Below are 20614 nucleotides of genomic sequence, written 5' to 3'. Positions count from 1 at the left end.
AGTATTAAAGAAAAGGGAGCAGTTCGGAAACGGGAAGAATTTCCTAATCTGAAACATACATTTTTCTAAAGTATATTTTTATACGGTAATCGCAAAACATTTTCCGATGCACGTCATCAATCATATCGAAATTAAGCCTATAAACCTGAGTAAATGAAATTCTGGCAAAAATATTTAAATTTGTTGTATAATAATTTAAGATACCTGAGCAGCTCTTCCTTTTACTTTATAGAGCAAATAATTCTAACAGATATTTTATTTAGATTAAAGCTGCAAAAATTTGTTTAAACCATATTTTATTATTGCTATGTTGGTCACATGGCCAAAATGTAATAAGTAAAATAAGCTATAAAACAAACATATCAATTAATTATTAAATTAAAAATAAAACGTAAAAATCTTTAAAAAAATGATATAATAAATATATTGTTTCCCAATTTTACATTAAAATTAATCCCATAAATCCATCACAATCTGGCAGAGTTGTCGCCATCGCTTGTCGCTCAAAGTTGATCACGTGCATCGGAAATTGGTTTGGTTTGGTTTTTTGCGATTACCATAATAATTTTTACCAGGGACGATGGATACCGTGATTTTTAAATCACACTGTTAATTAATACCGTGATTTTTTAATATCAGGAATTTAAAACAGTGAAGTGATCACGGCTTTCATACTGTTCCATGGCTTTAGCGAATGCAGGCTATCACGACATTTCTAATATCAGTGATTTAAAAGCGTGTGATCTCGACTTTCAATCTGTCCCATGGCTAGGATGCCCTGGTAGAATGCTTAATTTTTAAAGTTTTTCTTAAGTTTGAATGAAAAATTAAAGTCTTATGATAATTTTAATTTACACGTATTACACAAGTCCCAGTATTTTCATTTAACGGTTCAAAAACTATCACGGTTCACTTGATTTTCCTTTTTCGTTTTAAAAAAAGCTTGGAGGGAACACATTGGAGAATTAAAAAAAACTAAACACTAAATAATTTCACAGCCTACATATAAACAAAATATACAGGGTGTCACAGGCTAAACGTGCATTATAAGTTTCTAGACTAACTTAGAAGTTTCTTTCTAACTACTATATCTAGATGGGAGATTTTTTGCACATCATTGTTTCACAACGAGATCTATCGACTAAAAATAGTTTCAATATGGCGGCACTTTCGGAAATACCGGAAGTTGACAGCAACATTTTTAATTTAAAGGGGTACCTTCATTTTTTATTGCATATTTAAATTATCTGTAAAATTTTATGAATTTTGATATTAAACACACCTGTATTAAACACCCCTATATCTAACATTAACCGTTTTTGAAAAAATAAAATATTTAAAATTTTTTTTAATTTTCTAAAGGTCAAATTTGGTTGTCATTTACACCCAGCACAGCCATTTGAAAATTAATTATCATTATGGACAATATAATAGCTACAGACATGTAGTACAATTAAATAACATCAATATAATAAATCTGAACTATTTTGAATGTAGATAAAATATATTTTATACACACTATTTTGAGTTTATTTTTTTATAATTTTGTTTTCATAATGAGATATAGTAATGAGTTCCACGGAGTTCCGCTTTTAATTTAATAAAATTAAAATCACTAATGCAGGTATTAAAAATCATCTTTCCCATATCTGCCCTTCTTTTGGAAATAGCCCTTTATTGGCAGGGAGTGGTACTGATTTCTATACCAGTCCTGTAATATCAAGAAATATTTTTTTTTAGTTTTAAGAAGAAAGATACTCTAAATTATGAATTTCTAAGTTTATTACAAGGTTTTTTCTTATATTATTGACAGTAGAAAAAAATTCAAATGGCTGTGCTCGGTGTAACTGCATCAATTTTCGGTAACGCTTGCACTACTCTAGTTCAATGGAAGAATTTATAATATTTAAAATTAGTCCTACAAATGTAATCAGAAAAACAATTTGTGGATAAACATACGAAAAATAAAAAATTGGCGCCGGGAGGCACGTATAGCCGCCCATACTAAAATATGTTAATAAAAAGTTCAGTTCGAAAGTTTCAATTATCTCAAAAACTGCAACATTAACTGATTTTGATGTTATTACAATTTTTGTTGCAAATTATTATATTATTCCTAATCTTAAATTGAAAACCGCGTTTCGCTAGCTACTGTGATGGTGTTACAACATTGATGGTGTTACAAAACCGGTAGATCTTACTCATATTTCAGACCATAAGGGTATTTTCTTTGAAACAAATTATTCTTTTATGATCTCTCAAACCAGAATATGTTATAGGCCAATAACAGAGGACGGTCTCTCCAAATTATGCCAAAGTATGCTTGGCTGTAATTTTGATTTCATTACTGATGATAATTTGGATATTGACTTAAAATTCAAAATGCTAGTTGACATGTTGAAAAATTTTATAAATATTTCTTTTCCTGAAAAATCAAAATTAATCAACAGAAAAAATTCTACTAAAAAATTAAACTGGTTCAATGATGATCTGAAGGAAATGCGTAGTAGACTGCAATTTATGATAATTTTGAATAGGAGGGATCCTGTTGCCATGCCTAAAAATACCATAACTGAATACAGAAGGAGTTACAAAAGATGTGTTAGGTTAGCTAAAATTAAAGCGAATGATGAGTTTATAAGGGAGTCCAGTAACCCTCAACAGGCTATGTGGAAACTTGTTAACAATAATAGGAAAAATGTCACCTCTGACTCCAATTTGAAACTTAACTCAACTGATTTTAATAACTTCTTCTGTTCTACTGCAGAGAATGTCTTAGAGGGGCTTAGCGGTTCTCAGCGGTGTTTTGAGGATTACCTGAATTCCATACCATTGAGAGACATCCTGCCCTTTAATTTCCGGCCAGTTAGCTTTAATGACGTCGATATGGCTATATCTGATTTAAAAAATAGTAATAGCAAGGATCCAGATGGAATAAACACAAAAATTATTAAAAGAATAAAAAATATATTAGTTCGGCCTTTAGCGCTATTAATAAACCAATCTATAGCTTGCAATATATTTCCTAAGGTTTTCAAGACTGCAAAGGTGGTTCCCCTCTTTAAAAATAAGGGTTCAGTTGATGACTGTAACAACTATCGCCCCATATCTTTGCTGCCAATTTTATCTAAGGTTTATGAACGTATTCTAAAGAATCAAATCAATGAACATTTTGAGTTTAATAAACTATTCGCCATTAATCAATTTGGTTTTCGAAAAAACAAAACCACAACATTAGCGATTGACAGGTTTACCAGTGGTATATTGGAAGGGTTTGAGAGGTGGCTTGATACTCTTGCATCATTTTTAGACCTTACCAAAGCTTTTGACTGTGTTACGCACATCATATTGTTAAAAAAATTAATATCCTACAACTTTCAGGACGATGCTGTTCAATTACTAAAGTCATATCTCTCTGACCGTGTCAATATGTTCATTTCAACCAATGCAACTCAGAAAAACAACCCCTGAAGTATGGTGTACCTCAGGGATCTGTATTAGGCCCCATCTTGTTCCTTATTTATATAAACGACCTAGCATACTGCCAGGGAGGGGGAGTCAACACTGTTTTGTTTGCCGATGACACAACCTTTTACATAAGTTACCACCCCTTAGAGATTGACAATCTTGATTATCACACTTCACTAGAAAACCTAAATCAATGGTTTCTAGCTAACCGTCTATCTTTAAATCACTCTAAATCGCAAAGTATGAACTTTACTCTAAGAAACAATATTAATTTTGATCACCCTGTACTTCATCATTGTGCAACAGAAGCCAAGTTTCTTGGGGTGCACTTAGACACAGGACTGACCTGGGAGAACCACCTTGTCAACCTGTCAAAAAAATTATCAAAAGAACTTTTCCTGTTTAGAAATCTTGTGCAGATAACCTCAAGAGAAACTCTTCTCACAGTATATCATGGCAACTTTCATTCCCATCTGACTTATGCTATTCTTTGCTGGGGTCATTCTTGTCATGTCAATAAGGTTTTTGCGCAGCAGAGGAAGTGCGTGCGTATTATTGCAGGGGTGGGTTACAGGGAGGATTGTCGTAATTTATTTAAAAAATTTAAGATTTTAACTTTGCCCTGTGTGTACATTATGCAGTGTTTGTTGTTCGTCAAGCAAAATCTTGATCTATACAGGTCACATGAATATTTTCACAGCTACCCAACAAGAAATAATAGCAATCTTGTACCGGACTTTTGCCGGCTTGAGAGATCCAAGAATGGTTCAAGATATTTGAGCATAAAGTTTTATAACCTGGTACCAGCTAGAATTAAGGCTCTTAATTTTAATCAGTACAAAACAGAAATCAGAAACTACCTTATGATTAATGCATTTTTTTCTTTTGAGGAGTACTTCAGTTCCAGCTTTAGTCTGTGATTTCATTTGTTAGTGTTTGTGTGTTGTATCTGTTCATTTATAACATATATTTGACATACATATTTGTTTTAATTTTAAGGTTTTAATGATTTTCTATTGTTTAATTGTATAAATTTTATTTTATCAAATTTGTGTATTAATGATGCAATGTAAAAACAATAAAAAAACTGTAGAAACTAAATTTTTATCAATTTTTATCATTTTATATATATATATTTTTTTTGACTTGTAAAAATACTTTTCTTGTATGTTATTACTAATAAATAAAACTAAACTAACTAACTAAACTAAACTAACTACTGTAATTTTGGAGTTACAATTTTTTTTAATTTTTAACCCCCTCCCATACCCCCTTACCAACCCCCCAACCCCACCAAAAACTAATGGCCAGATTCTCGGGTGCCACAGTATTTTTGTGCCAAATTTGGTTAAAATCGGTTTAGCGGTTTTTGAGTTATCGTGTTACAGACAGACGGACAGACAGACAGACACCATGAAAATATTTTGTATTTAGGTCATTTATGACCCAAATAACTCATTTTGAGTGAAATTAAAAAAAACTTTTTTTTGCTGATCTTAATAGCCTACCATACCTGTTGGTATGGTCGGCTAATAATATGGATTTTTGTCAAAGTGGCTCAAAACCTAGAATTCTTTTCAAGAAACGAAGGCTATTATTGTCGAAACTAGAAATAAATACTTTTTATTCTGTAAGCTGAGTAAAAATGATATATTGATTTCCACTCTATCTAAATTAATGTTATAATTGTCTATTCCATACATAATAGACAGTTTTTGCACAACTTCCTCATCTAAACGCCACTGCCAACTACGTCACGCCCAGCCTACGTCGACCCTGCCTTCCAACCCCCCAGGCTCCCTTGCGCTCCATAACGGCCCACGTGCCTCTGTCTCCAACGGCCCCCGCTGGGGGTGGCTTTACGCCAGCGGACATAATGGAAGTGGACTGATTTATAGACGGGGCGCCGGAAAGCACCCCGGCTCGGCTCATATCCGCCACCGCCCGAGCCCCCTTTAACTAGGGAATTGTTATTTATTGGAAAGGGATTTGGAGGCGCGTAGCTGAAAATACCTGGAAAGTCTCTTTCCTGGTATAGGAACAAGTTCGGGAACGAAAAAGAAAAGTTCTATATGTCACTTAGGACACTCGTGTAATTTAGAGGAGGAAAAAGAAAAGTCCTGTATTTTATTTACAGCTTAGAGAGGTAGATTTTCTAAGATGATTGTATATAAACAGAAACCAAAAATAAAATTATCTCTCTAACACGTTTTCGTTACGCGGCGAGCACATCGTGAGTTATCCCTGTAAGAGCACTGTTATTTTTTGAAAGTAGCAACTGTTCGAAACTCTGTTATTACTAAATATCAGTTGTAAATTAATAAATACTTCTTTATACAGGATGGTCCGAACTGTATTCCGGAAACTTCGGCAGCATATTCTGCTGATAAAAATAAGTAAAAAAGTTCGTATATATGTGTGTCCTAAAATGCTTAGTTTCGGAGATACAAGGTGTAGAAGTTTCATTTTTATTTCGATTTTTTCCGAATAATTTCTAAAGCAACGTCAATATTTGAATAAAAATTGGTGTCTAGGAGTTTTTTGATGAGGAATTTGATTGTGATGTCAATATGACTCCTACTTATAGAGAGCGCCACCTACATATTTTTAACTGATTTGAAGAGTAATTCGATCATTTTTTCGAAGAAAAATTTCGAAAAAAGTTCCGAAATTTATTATTTCAGTCAAATAGCTACCACTTCTCAACATTACTACTCGACATGTTTATTTTTTGGCAATAATGATATGTATTGATTATTTTCGTTCTAAATATCTTGCGAATGGTAGTTTGTAGCGATTTTTATCAAGAGACATTTTTTACTTAAAAAATCACGAAAATGTATATTTTTTCACACAGTAGTTTTATACAGGTACGGACGAAAAGTTGTTACTCTTCAAAACAGTTAAAACGCAGGTAGGTGGTGCCCCTACAAATAGGGGTCATAGTGACATCAAAATCAAGTTTCTCATGCCAAAAAACTCTCAGACACCAGTTTTCATCTAAATATTGACGTTACTTCAAAAATTATTTGGAAAAAATCGAAATCGAAATAAAAATGAAACTTTTACACCCTGTATCTCCAAAACTATGCATTTTAGGACATACATTTATACGAACTTTTTTACTTATTTTTATCTACAGAATATGCTGCCGAAGTTTTCGGAATACAGTTCAGACTACCCGACCCTGCATAAATATATTTTAATATTGCACAGTTTCTTGAAATTCTTTCATTGTTCTCAAGTTTCTTAAGAACTAACATGCCTAATAAATTTGTACTGAATGTCGACATTTGTACATATACTGGACCAGTTATTCTAAATCAGTTGTCTGGATTTTAATGACTAAGACAAAGATAAAGAGGGCTGGGGAAAGACAATCGATGTCGAAAAAATTGTTTCAATAATTTATTAATATTATTATATAAAATTAAAAGAATCAGAATACCCAAAAGAGTTTTGTTCCTTATTATGCATAAATATCAATTCTAAATCACCAGCATTAAACCATCAAATTGTGTTACATCCGGCCCATGCAATGGGAGTACTTTTTACCGTCAGTGAACTTTGTACAAATGTCGTTAATTCAGATTTGAATTAAGCTGGATTTTCATGCATCCTTTATCCGACGATACGATGATACGAAACAAATTTTATTAGTTGAATTTAATGACTTCGATTGGTTTGAAAATTACGCAGGTTTTAAATTTATTGCATTTTCATTGATTTGCTTGTGATCGGTGTCATTTTATATTTTCATTTCCATAACGATTTCGCTGTTTTGCTAGCAAAGTTTTCGAGAGAGAATTTTAAGAAAGCTGGTTCTTTAATATATCTTTTGTTATGTTCTCCTGAACAGAGTGCGGACCGTCTGGCTGCCGGTAGACGTCGCGTTCACTACTGCGCATCATATCTGTATTCAACATCTGCTCAACACAAATTCGTTCTCTATTAAACATAGCTCTCTAACAAACATATGTGTAGAATATTTAGTTTCATAAAAAAACAGCAAAGTAATGTGAAAATCGCAACATCGTATCTCTCATCGTTATTCATAAACGAGAAATCAAACACAAATCATCAAACCCTGTACAGTATGTGATGCGCAGTAGTGAACCGTAGTCTACCAGCAGCCAGACGGCCCGCATTTTGGTCAGGAGAGCATAGCAAAAGATACATTAAAGAACCAGCTTTCTTAAAATTCTCGTTTTATCGACGTTGTTAGCTCTTGTACTATTATATTTTTATTAAGGTTAGATTAAATTTGTCAAAAAAGTGCCAAAACGCCTGTTATCGTACGATCTTTCTCCGATGACGAGCTGGAGTAAAAAATTTACGAATGAAAAATGGCGACGAAAACGCTATGACCAATCAGAGCACCGTCGTACCATCGTATCAACGGATAACAGACGCATGCAAATCAAGATTTATTCTTGGCAGCGACTATACGCGACTGTACAAATTCAATCACAATAACTTTACTGACCTGTATATGCCCATGATTCTGCTGACTGATATTCAACTGCTGCGCTTGATTTATCTGGACCGAAGTACCTCCAGGACCCTGTTGATTGCCTCCAGGACCTGAGGGTGGCCTGGGCGGAGTACCCCCTCCAAAAGGACCGGAATTGGGTCCGTTTCCGCGTCCGGAATTGAGGTAGCCCGGGCTTCCGCTTTGGCCTGGACTGCCATATGGCGAGTACTGTTGCTGTTTCGTGTACATGCCGCTGGTAGGTGGAGCTGCTTTCCTTTTCATGTCGTTGAAATCGTTGCCCTTCAAAAATACAGAAAGTATTATATTATATAATATGCTTAAATCTACGATCAAAAACGTTTAACAAAATATGTCAATTCTTTGATGTGAATTTTCTATGCTTTTCTTTTTCCTCTTGCAAGTTGACAAGTTTAACTTTGTTATTTGTAAAATTGAAATTAGTAAACAACCAAAAAAAAACTAAATTACTATTTTTCAATACAACTATGTATTGTATTCAACATAGAAATAACGTAATTCATAAGCCCAGAACCCTTCTGCGGCGCTGCAAAAGCAATCATGAGAATGGCCGGAAAACGATGAGTGGCCAACAAATCTCTAGAATGGTAGAGAAACTCACCAGAGCAGACACAGGCAAAAAAGTTCATAGTAGAACATTGGGTAAAATTCACGGAAGATCTGATAAGCAAAAACAGAAATTCCTTACCTGGAAGATCATTTCCTGTTTGATCATGTCCGGTTGCGGAAAACTGGAACCGTTCTTGTGGAAGCTGCTGGGGTTAGGATTGCTACTGCCATAGTCGCCTTGGAATTGGAAGTCCTGGGAATATGGAGACCTGGCGCTGGGACCTCTATTGGCCGGATTAAAGTTTAGTCCCATTTGGTTCTGGAAGAGTAATTAAAAATTAAATTAAGCACTAAATTAATATTTCTAAATTAAATGTGATCAATGAAAATGTCAAACTACTATTGTTTAGTATTGACTGGTTTCGGCTATTCGGCCATCATTCACAATTTCCTCGAAATTAGTGGTTTCAATTATACTTTATACTTAGGAGTTTACGATCATTCATAATATCTAAAATACAATTAAAATTAATAGAATATTCTAGCAGCAGGGGTAGTCAGTTTTATCCATTGAATGTACAAATCTAAAATATTATTTATAAAAACTAATATATATATATAAAAGCTTTTATTAAGCTTATATTTAGCTTATAAAACAATAAACTTTTCAATTCTAACCACAATTTCTATAGACGGATGGTAAATTAATCTTAAATGTAAGCATTCAGAACGTCAAATTAGTGGTAGACATTTTCAATTAGTAGAAAAAGTTATCAAACTTTTAATTTTTCCACTAATACTTCAAAATTTGCGAGAAATGTCATTTTGGCCTTTGATTATCTTCCATCAAAAGAAATTGTGGTTATAAATCAAAAGTTCATTGTTTTATAAGCTAAATATTAGGCTTTCTCTATGGATACAACTGACTAACACAAGACACAAGCTGTTGCTAGGATATTCTATTAATTTTGATTGTTTTTTAAAAATTGTGATGATCGTAAACTAAAAAGTATAAAGTGTAATTGAAACCACTAATAATTTATTCCATTAATTGCGAGGTTCTGAATAAAGCTACTACTGAAAATTACCACTAATTTTGACGTTCTGAAAACTTACATTGAAATTAGAGGAACAAACTTTTACGCTAACTAAAACCACTAATTTATTTCACTAACTTCCAGATTCTGAATGGAGATATGGTTCGCAAATTGAGACAGAGTGCTGGTTGTATCTGTGTTTTTATAGTTTTCAATGAGTCTCGAGTGGTCTTTCACTCTTGTTAACATTATAATCATTACATGAGAGACCGTGAACACCTGAGCGGTGAAACAGTAAAATATTCTCTTTCATATTAAGTAGATGTCCTGGTTTATTACTAGTTTTAAATGCTATTTTACGATAGTATTTGTGAAAAATGCATTCTAATTTTATAGAAATTTGATCAAAATAATGTATGGAATGATAAGTTGACAAAGTATTTATTGGAATAAAAATTATATTAAACGAGAATTTAATTTCAAATTTTTATAGTATAATATATTAATAAATAAAAAAAAACTTCTTGTTTACCGCCAACTTTTTGTAAGCTCTTTTTGAAAACCATATCCCGTCTAGGGTTCAGAACCGGAACTCCCGGTTCTTTTGATGTTTAAGTTACTTTTAAGATTTTTTCTTCATTTATTTCCTCATTACTGATTACTTGATAATTTGATATTATTTTCATTAAAAAACTAATCTTTTATCGATTTTACTTATGAAAAACATCCCTTGCTTGCTAATTGACAAACTGCATTAGCTAGTACCGATCAAACCGGGAAATTCCGGTTTCTTAGAAACGATGTAACCGAAATTCCCGGTTCCGAAAAACAGCTCCGGTTCCGGAAACCCTAATCCCACCAAAAAGTCTATGGAATAAAAAAAATAGTTAACAATCTGTGAGAGTTAATAGTGACGACGATTGCTTTGGAAAGCTATTAAACTGTCTGTTGTTGGTATTATTGGTATATTGTCTTTTTTATATTTCTAGTCTGTCTAGCTAATCATTAGGCTCTACAAACCTTGTGTTGATGCTGTTCCGCCATCTGTTTCAACGTCTGCGCAGCTGGGCTCAATTCGGTCTTGGTAAAGTCCATATTGGAATAGGGCAGTCGAGCGTTGACGGCTGCTGCCGGATTTTTCTCATATACCGGCGGCGAAAAATTGTTTTGGTTGCCCAATAAGGGACTCTGGGTATGCTTGAGGTCGTTGCCAGGCTGCGTGGGTACTGTATCTTTGATATCTTCAGCCTGTAATAACAGAAAGTGTATTAATATACATAATATAATTTTGAAAGTAAATATTAATGAAACCTATTTTCTATTATTTATATCTACTAGCTCCGAGTTGTGATCGTTTTTCGATAGATTTTTTTTCAATTATTTTATATTTCAAGTCGATTCTGAGATGCCGTCGGCATTACGATTTTCACTATTTGCTATAATTTCCAATAGGGCAAGTCAAGCACTGCCGTACCATCCATTTTCTCGAAGGTATTAGCGGCACTTTTGACCACCCTGTAACTTCGTTGTAGATAAAGCAAAAATATGAATTTTCACTACACATAAAGACATAAAATATCTAGTAATTATACCTCATAGTTTATGAATTATTGCTTGTCAAATTTCTGTAATTTCGTCATTGACTGAAAATTCTAATGGTGCGTTTAGACTTTAGCACGCACGAGCTGAGCGTGCGCGCACGGCATTCGTTCGCGCTCTCGGCTCCGTTCAAATTAAAACTTATTTTTCGACGAATGAAGTGATCCATTTGTGCGCGCACAGCAGAGTTGTGTTGGCGAAAATAATGGACGACCAAGAAATAGTCGAGGCTGCAGTCATTGTTATGCACAGCTTAATTATTAAAAAGGAGAAAAATAGAAAACATTGTCGCGGGTGGCAAACCCAAATTTTTAGAAATCGATATAATTTACTGCAACAACTTCGTGTCTGAGGAGGGCTATGATCAGTTCAAAAACTTTACAAGAATGACCAGACCCGACTTTGAATATTTACAAAATTTAATAACACCAAAAATTACGAACAAAAGATACAAATTTTAGAATAGCAATTTCATTAATATCGACATATTCAATATTAAATTTATTTACAAGATCTTGTCATGCCTTTTTTTTAATTTTTTAATAATACAAAGAATGTTTAACATCTCATAATATTGTTACGGATTCCGTGGGTCCACTATTTAAACTCACGATAAAATACTTAACGAATTTATTTTCTCACTTTATACACAATTACTAACTTATAACACACAACAAACTAACTATTTATAAGATTCCTTCACCAAATTGTCCGATTTTCAATTTCCACGCGGTATATTCAAATTTCAAAAACTGTCTCAGTTGTCGATGGCTCCGGCTTATATACTCTATTGACTGCTTCTCGAAATTTCCCCAATTCTCGGAAAGCGTACTTCTTCATACCAGACAATTCCATTGCCTGATTCCTTACTTCTCGACTTGACTAAAAGATGGCGCCTGAAAAAGTCTTTTAATTTCTGGCGGATACGTTGCGGTTGTGCAGGCAACCAGTAATACATTTTTAATTTCTGGCGGATACGCCATTTTTCTTGACATTGCCCCCTTCTCAAATTTGATCGTCCCGATCAAGGTTTCCTGTCTGGTATCTGTTAATCGATCCAGATGAACTACTTTCATCTTACTTCTAGGGCTGCGTTGAATCCGGTACACAACATCATTTATCCTCTTGATGACTGTATAAGGACCTTCCCATGCTGGAGTTAACTTTGGGGACCTCCCTTTCTTGCGCTGTGGGTTATATAACCATACCATATCGTCCTGTTGAAATCCCGTAGAATTGGCTCTGAGGTCGTAACGAGCTTTCATCCGGTCACTGGCTAGCGTAATCTTACTTCTTACGGCCTTATGAATTTCCATTAACCTTTCCTTCAGTTCATCCGCGTAGTCCTCTACATTTGTGGTGCCGTCGTCTGGTGATCCGAACACCAAGTCACAAGGCAACCGTAATTCTCGACCAAATAAAATCTTCGATGGTGAAAGTCCGGTGGTGTTGTGAACTGCACTTCTATACGCCATTAGGAACAGCGGTATGTGTTGATCCCAATCTCTTTGATGTTCGGCCACCATTTTCGAGAGGTGTTCTTCAATGGTCTTATTGAATCTTTCGACCATCCCATCAGACTGCGGATGTAAAGCTGTTGTCCTAGTCTTGTGAATACCAAGCAGATCACACATCTTCTGGAACAGTCTTGACTCGAAGTTCCTTCCTTGGTCAGTGTGAAGCTCTAAGGGAATTCCAAATCTACTGAAGACATTATTGACCAATACTTCAGCTACATCGATGCTTCTTGGTTTGGAATGGCAAAAACTTCTGGCCATTTACTGAAATAATCCATCGCCACTAAAACGTACTTGTTGCCCTTGTGCGTTTCAGGGAATGGGCCTGCAATGTCAACAGCGATTCTTTCGAATGGCAGTCCAACGTTATATTGTTTCATTTTTCCCCTAGATCGAGTGCTTGGTCCTTGGCTGGCTGCACAAATTTTACATTGTCGACACCATTTCTTGACATCTTCGCAATAATCCACCCAGTAAAAGCGATCTCTCAGCTTGCTCAAGGTCTTGTTTACCCCAAGATGGGCTCCAGTTTTACCACCGTGAATTTCTTCCAATACCTGGGTAACTTTCTTCCTTGGTACCAGTAACTGAGTTGTTACTGTGCTGCCATCCGCACTTTCCCATGTGCGCTTTAACAATCCATTCTCAATAACCAGTGAATTCCACTGAGCCCAGAGAGCTTTGAAAACGAGCCCTCTGTCCGCAATATCCTGCCACGGTGGTCTCTCGCCGTTACCTTCCTTGAGCCGTAGTATTGCTCCGATGTCTGGATCTTCCATTTGATCTTTCCTCAATTGTGTCGTCGTCCACTGTTCATCGGTTCCAAGTTTAAAACTCCTTATCATGACAGTGCCTTCACGTTGTTCCGTTTTACAGCAGTGCTTACAATCGGTTTGACAGGGTCTTCTGGATAAACCGTCTGCGTTACCATGCATTTTTCCAGCACGATGTTGGATGGTAAAGTGATACTGTTGGAGCTTCTCGAGCCATCGTGCTATTTGACCTTCAGGTTGTTTCATCTCCATAAGCCACTTGAGAGCCGCATGATCTGTCCTAATTAAAAATTCTTGGCCGTACAGATATTTATGAAATGATCAACTGCCTTTACAATTGCTAGCAGCTCCTTCCGGGTAACGCAGTAATTCCTTTCTGGTTTGGATAGAACTCGACTGTAATATTCTATCACTCGTTCTTCGCCATCTTGCACTTGTGATAGCACTGCACCGATGCCGATGTTGCTGGCGTCGGTATCCAGGATATACCTTCCTTGTTGTTGTGGGTAGGCTAAAATAGGACTTGAACATAAAGCCGCTTTAAGTCTTTCAAAGGCTACATCACAATCGGTGTTCCATTCGTAGCCGACTTCATCACCTGTAAGTTTATGTAAAGGTGCAGCTATGTTGGCAAATCCCTTGACAAATCTTCTGTAATATGTGCATAAACCCAGAAAACTTCTAAGTTCATGTTTGTCGCGAGGTTTAGGCCAATCCTTGATTGCAGCGATTTTCTTCTGGTCGGTGTAAATTCCGTCTGCTGAGACTACATGACCCAAGAATTCCACTTGTCGCTGGAATAAACTACACTTCTTCGGGTTCAAGTACAGGTGAGCATTCCGTATGCGGCCGAAGACATCTTCTAAATTTCGCAAATGCTCTTCAAAAGTTCTTCCCATAACCAATACATCGTCGAGGTAAACCAAGCACGTTTTCCAAGTTAATCCTCTTAACACCACCTCCATGAGACGTTCGAAAGTGGCTGGAGCATTGCATAATCCAAATGGCATAACCTTGAATTGGTATAGGCCGCTTCCTGTAGAAAAAGCCGTCTTTTCTTTATCGTCCTCGTCCAGACCAACTTGCCAGTATCCACTCTTTAAGTCGAGAGTGGAGAACCAGCACGAACCTGCCAGAGTTGTTAATGTGTCATCTATACGTGGCAGTGGGTAGCTATCTTTCTTAGTGACGTCATTGAGCTTCCTATAGTCCATGCAGAATCGTGTACCACCATCTTTCTTCGTCACCAAAACAACGGGAGATGACCATGGACTTGATGATTCTTCGATTACTCCCTCTTCTAACATCTTATCTACCATTGTCTCCATTTCTTGTTGTTTGGAAAGGGGAACTCTTCTAGGACGTTGTCGAATCGGCTGAGCATGACCAGTATTAATCCGGTGCTTCACAAAATCCGTTCTTCCACTGTTGTTCTTCTCAAAAAAATACTGCCATGCTTTAGCAGGAACTGCTTAGCCTTCTGTTTCTCCTCAGGTGTTAGGTGATCCCATGGCTGTTCTAGATGTTTTAGTGTTTCTTGGGATGCCTTTTTGTGTAACAGCTGACGACACTTCATCACATCGGGTGACACTTCTTACAGGTTCGCAGATGGCTATCTTGTCACCTTTTTGGATCTTGACACAATTCGGGAAAACATTCGCAATTCTGATCGGTATATTCTTGTCGGTGTTAACCAATGATTTTCCTACTAAGTACCTATCCTGTTTGTTGTCGCTACTTTGTACCATCCAACACAGCACCCAGCGATTTTCTCCACTTTACCGAATACGATCTTCTCGGTATTACCAGGTATCACCACAGTTTCCGCTGATCTTACATCCATTCTTCCTGGTCCTCGTCTGGAGATAACATGAACTCTTCATTTCCAATATTTAAGATATTTCTCTGGTGATCGAACGAAAATCCATGTTGACGAATCACATCCATGCCCAAGATGAAGTCATCTTCAATATCTGCCACTAAAACGCTATGCTGGAACTTCAAATTTCCTAACTTCAGTTCGACGATAGCCTCTCCGTACAACGGCCATTTCCCCCGTAACTGTACGTAAACACACTCTTCTTCTCAGAGGCACCAGCTTCAATCCTTGCACTGAGTTAGCCCGCACCAACGAAACCATAGCGCCAGTGTCCACTGTCATTCGGATTCCCTTTCCATTGACTTTCCCGTCGATCACCAAACTGTCAGCGGTTCTTCCTAGATTTCTAATGGAAAAAATCCTTGGGGCTCTGTTCTCCCCAGTCAATACTCGCCCCTTAGTATTGACTGATTTTAGTTTTCCTGGTGCCTACGTTCTCTGGATGGTGAACGGGATCGCATTTGAACGCGGCAATACCGTTTAATGTGGCCATTCCTGCCACCTCTAAAGCACCTTATGTCCTGGAATCTTCTCTGGTTTTCTGTCTGGGTGTTGCTGACTCCCTTGTTTATTAGTAGCTCACATAGTTTGTCGACTTTCTTACACATCTCCTCCAAACCTCTGTGAGTGTTTTCGGGCTGTTCCTCGACCGCTACCGATCTTATCTTCGGTCTAGGGATGGCGCTAAAAGCAGCTTCGATTTCCAGCGCCCTGACCAGTGCTTCGCTGCTGGTAGAAAATCGGGATATTTGCAGCGCCCTCTCTAATTCGTTGTCCCTCAGTCCGCTGATAAAGCACTGAGCAGCGAGTTCCTCCCTAAATCCTTCCGGTGCTTCTGGATATGCCAGGTGTACCAGCCGACGTAAGTCTGCTTCAAATTCCTGCAGACTCTCTCCGGACCTCTGCAGGCGTGTCTTGATCTGGGCCTGGTAAAGTTGGCGTCGATGTTGGTCGCCATATCTTCTGTCCAGTGCAGCGACCAAAGTTTGGTATTCCTGCTGTTGGGCTGCAGGAATAGTTTGCAGGAGTTCCAGGGCAGGGCCACGCAGCGCGATGACAAGTGCCGCTGCTTTCTCCTGGTCAGTCCATTCATTGGCAGCAGCCGCTGTTTCAAACTGGCGGTGGTACATCGTCCAGGTGGTTTGTCCATCGTAGGTCGGGGCCTTGAGGTTCGCAGTTCCATGAACGCCAGGTGTTCTTACTTGTGCCTTGGTCTTCTGTAGGTCCATCTCTAATTTTTCCATTTTCTGCTGAAAGCGTTCCTCAAGATCTTCTACGGCTTCTTGAAGGTGATTTTCCTGCCGTTTTTCCAGGTCTTCAAAATTCTTCTGTAGTCGAAATTCCTGATTTTCCAAAGTTCTCTTTAAGACGGTCCTGATCTTCTTGTCTTTCCCTGTGACGTCGCTCCTCCACACGAATTTCCAAATTTCCTAATATTTTCTCAAGCCGGTCCTGTTCTTCTTGTTTGTCTTGTTGTCGTTGTATTTTTAAATCTTCGAAAATTTTCTCAAGCCGGTCCTGTTCTTCTTGTTTGTCTTGTTGTCGTTGAATTTTTAAATCTTCGAAAATGTTCTCAAGCCGGTCCTGTTCTTGTTGACGTCGTAGTTTTTCCTCTTCTTCCTTTCTCTTTCTAATCGGGCTCGCTCTTCTTCTCGTTCTTTACGGAGTCTTTCTTGTTCTTCTGCCTTCTCTCTTCTCATATTCTCCATAAAATCGCCCAATAATTTGCTTACTTCCTCCATTTTCTTCGCTTGTTCCCTTGTACCAACCATAAAAATACTCTAATTCGGTCTAAAAATCTTCCAATCCACTTAATTTCTGCTTAAAATCCTCTTGAATCCCACTTCTGACACCAATTGTTACGGATTCCGTGGGTCCACTATTTAAACTCACGATAAAATACTTAACGAATTTATTTTCTCACTTTATACACAATTACTAACTTATAACACACAACAAACTAACTATTTATAAGATTCCTTCACCAAATTGTCCGATTTTCAATTTCCACGCGGTATATTCAAATTTCAAAAACTGTCTCAGTTGTCGATGGCTCCGGCTTATATACTCTATTGACTGCTTCTCGAAATTTCCCCAATTCTCCGGAAAGCGTACTTCTTCATACCAGACAATTCCATTGTCTGATTCCCTTACTTCTCGACTTGACTAAAAGATGGCGCCTGAAAAAGTCTTTTAATTTCTGGCGGATACGTTGCGGTTGTGCAGGCAACCAGTAATACATTTTTAATTTCTGGCGGATACGCCATTTTTCTTGACAATATAGACAACTTTTCATATTCTTCAATTAATAATAACGAAGATTCATTGATCCACTCCATAATTTTAATAAAGAAAACGAAAAAAAAATCACACACGCATGCACGAAGGCAGACAAAACAAATTGCCGGTGCAAACTGAGCGTTCGCGCACCCATAAAATCCCTTTGAGCACGGACCAAAAACCGACACCAGACGGCTCACGTTCGCGGCTGCACAGACCTATTCAGAGTGAGCGTGCGCGCACAGCCGTTTACACTTGAGCATTCGCGGAGGATCAGTGCGTGCGTGCTCAAGTCTAAACGCACCATAGGGTAATTCTGATGTGTCACTAACTTCAAATTTCGAATTTTAGGTAGCTTATAATGAAAGAAAAAAAAATGAAAAATCTGGAAATATCCTTATGAATCAAAAGTTACTTGTCTAGCCGCTAACGGTAACCGACTTTCCGGCGATGGTAATAGGAGGACCGGTGGACCACAAAAATTACAGCATAGTACCCACGAGGAAAAAATTGAAAATTTTGAAAATTTGGATTTTTATATAAAGGCCCCTGCTCCATCTATCTAAAATATTATCAGCGTTACAGTGTTGCCGGATGATTTGAAAAGTGGTAGCATCTTCGTTTTATTTAAATGGAACGCCCACTATACAGGGTGCTACAAATTCGAGGTACGAGCATTGATATCTCGGTATCCGTAATAGATACGAACATGGTTAAATTGGGGCAAAGTTGCGTATTGAGATGTTCACCAAGATGCCCTCAAAAAAGTTTTAAAAATTTCAAGGATTGCTGAGTTTTTTGGCAAAAACTGATTTTTATGAAAATCAAATTTATTTTTTCCTGTCGTTACTTTTTAGAATATCAAAAAACTAATTGCACATTCTCATAGCCACTTTATTAGGGCTATCTGATAGTATTTTTAGATTTTCAAATTAGCTCATAATTTGTGGGATACAGAGGCCAACTTAGTTTTTTTAAATATGGACCTGCATTTTTTATATCAGGTTTTTAATGAACTCGGTCTCCTGAATACAATGATATGCCACACTTTATACTTTTTTTTTGTTTTGGGTACCTTAACAGCAACAAAACTATTTAATTATATTTAAAATAATTTCAAGTCCGACTCTGGTTTCTTAAATTATTTAATCTGATTATATTTATCGCAACAATATTGATCAGCGCTAATTAACATTGAATATGGAAAACCGAGCCAATTGGAAGATTCAAATAAATAATATCCAGGTCAGAAATTTAAATATATGATTTTTAACTTTTTTATTGTGAATTTGAAATCTCAGTGTGCGATCTAATAATATGCATAATATTAATCGTAGTTATTGTAAATAAATCAACTTCTACAAACTAGTTTCTAATGTTCTACATGTTCAAAAGGCTTACCACCCATTATTGTACAAATTTATTTTTCGTTCAATTTTATTTATAGCTCTTTCAATTTTCTTCTTATACTTCTGAATGCATTTTGTACTCTTTATTGTAAATGTTGAGATGAATTGATTTCACTTTTACAAATGACGTAAAGTAATGTAGCCCCTTGGCGATAGGCCCAGGAACCTCGCTGTACATTATATTGCTAAACCAAACCATTTCCAGTCCATCTTCCGGGAAAATGATTTGATTGTTTATATTATATTATATTTAAATTAATTATTTTATATTATTTTATTACATTCGATTTTCCGTATTCAAAGTTTTACCCCACGTCATTGTTAATTTTGAATGCTAATCAATATTGTAACGATGAATAGATTAAATATTAAAAAAACAGAGCCAGACTTGAAATTAGTTTAAATAAATTGTGTTCAAATGTCAAAACAAAAAAAATATTAAGTGTGGCATATCATTGAACTCAATAGACCGAGTTCTTTCAAAATCAGAAATTAAAAATGCAGGTCCGTATTTAAAAAAATTAATTTGGCCTCTGTATCTCACAAATTATCAGCTAATTTGAAAATCTAAAAATACTATCAGATATCCCTAATAAAGTGGCTATGAGAATGTGCAATTAGTTTTTTGATTTTCTAAAAAGTAATGACAGGAAAAAATAAAAAGTTGATTTAAAAAAACACTTTTTTTCCAAAAAACTCAGCAATCCTTGAAATTTTTAAAACTTTTTTGATGGCATCTTGGTGAACATCCCAAAGCGCAACTTTGCCCCAATTTAACCATGTTCTTATCTATTACGGTTACCGAGATACCAATGCTCGTAGCTCGAATTTGTAGCACCCTGTATTATTACATTTTTGGAAACTACCCTCATATCTCATATTTTTTTATTATAACCTACACCTATTACTTATAGTTTTCGAGATAAAAAATAAAATATGTAAAATTGACAAAAACATGATTTTGAATAAGCAATGGTAAAATCACGAATTGAACATTTTTAAAGTTGATATTTAGCTTACAACGAAAGTCGGAAACACCAGTCGTTAGAAAACTAGAATTAATCCATTTGATATTATCTGACTTTATACGATAATTCTGCAACCAAAATTTATTAATTATTCCTAGTCAAACTTATTTAATATTATTTTGAATATGTTACCCGAAAAAAAAATAGGAGGATAACCTACCAAACGAAATAAGATCCCATCAAAAACATAGAATATAAAAAAATGCAAGTCTCGCAACAATTATTTTTTTTTATAATTAAAACTCGTTAAATTATTTTTTTTATAATTATGGTGCTGTGCTATTGCCAAGTCATTATAATTAACTTAATGTTAAAATCAAGAAGAAAGTCCAAACCACTGTCAAAAAAGTCTTTATTGGTGACTGGTTTCGGCAATTCCAGCCATTATCAGACCGTTGTCAAAGACAGTTAGTTGTTCATTTGACTTTTTATATAAAAAAAATCATTATAATTGTTACAGAAATAAAGATGACTAATATTGATACTAATAATTTATAACAAAATTGTTAAATAGGTGCTTAAAGAGAGACTAAATAAAATAATCTGACTTGGTTTTACAAGA

The 20614-nt window shown here is 36.0% G+C and overlaps 1 protein-coding gene across 3 annotated transcripts in view; it reads right to left on the bottom strand.

Moving 5' to 3' along the window:
• LOC115888292 (neurogenic protein mastermind) overlaps window positions 1-20614 on the bottom strand; it is a 206404-nt gene that overhangs the window by 22651 nt on the left and 163139 nt on the right. For all 3 annotated transcript variants that reach the window (XM_030907968.1, XM_030907969.1, XM_030907970.1), the window contains 3 exons: window positions 10588-10815; window positions 8670-8849; window positions 7955-8242 (listed from right to left, as the gene is read on the bottom strand). In XM_030907968.1, coding sequence (XP_030763828.1) covers window positions 7955-8242; window positions 8670-8849; window positions 10588-10815 — 696 coding nt within the window. The remainder of the gene's footprint in view (window positions 1-7954; window positions 8243-8669; window positions 8850-10587; window positions 10816-20614) is intronic.

Source organism: Sitophilus oryzae, unplaced genomic scaffold, assembly GCF_002938485.1.
Source record: "Sitophilus oryzae breed Bouriz unplaced genomic scaffold, Soryzae_2.0 scaffold_706_pilon_pilon, whole genome shotgun sequence".
In the NCBI taxonomy this organism is placed as follows: domain Eukaryota; kingdom Metazoa; phylum Arthropoda; class Insecta; order Coleoptera; family Curculionidae; genus Sitophilus; species Sitophilus oryzae.
This window is presented reverse-complemented; position numbering and strand designations above follow the sequence as displayed.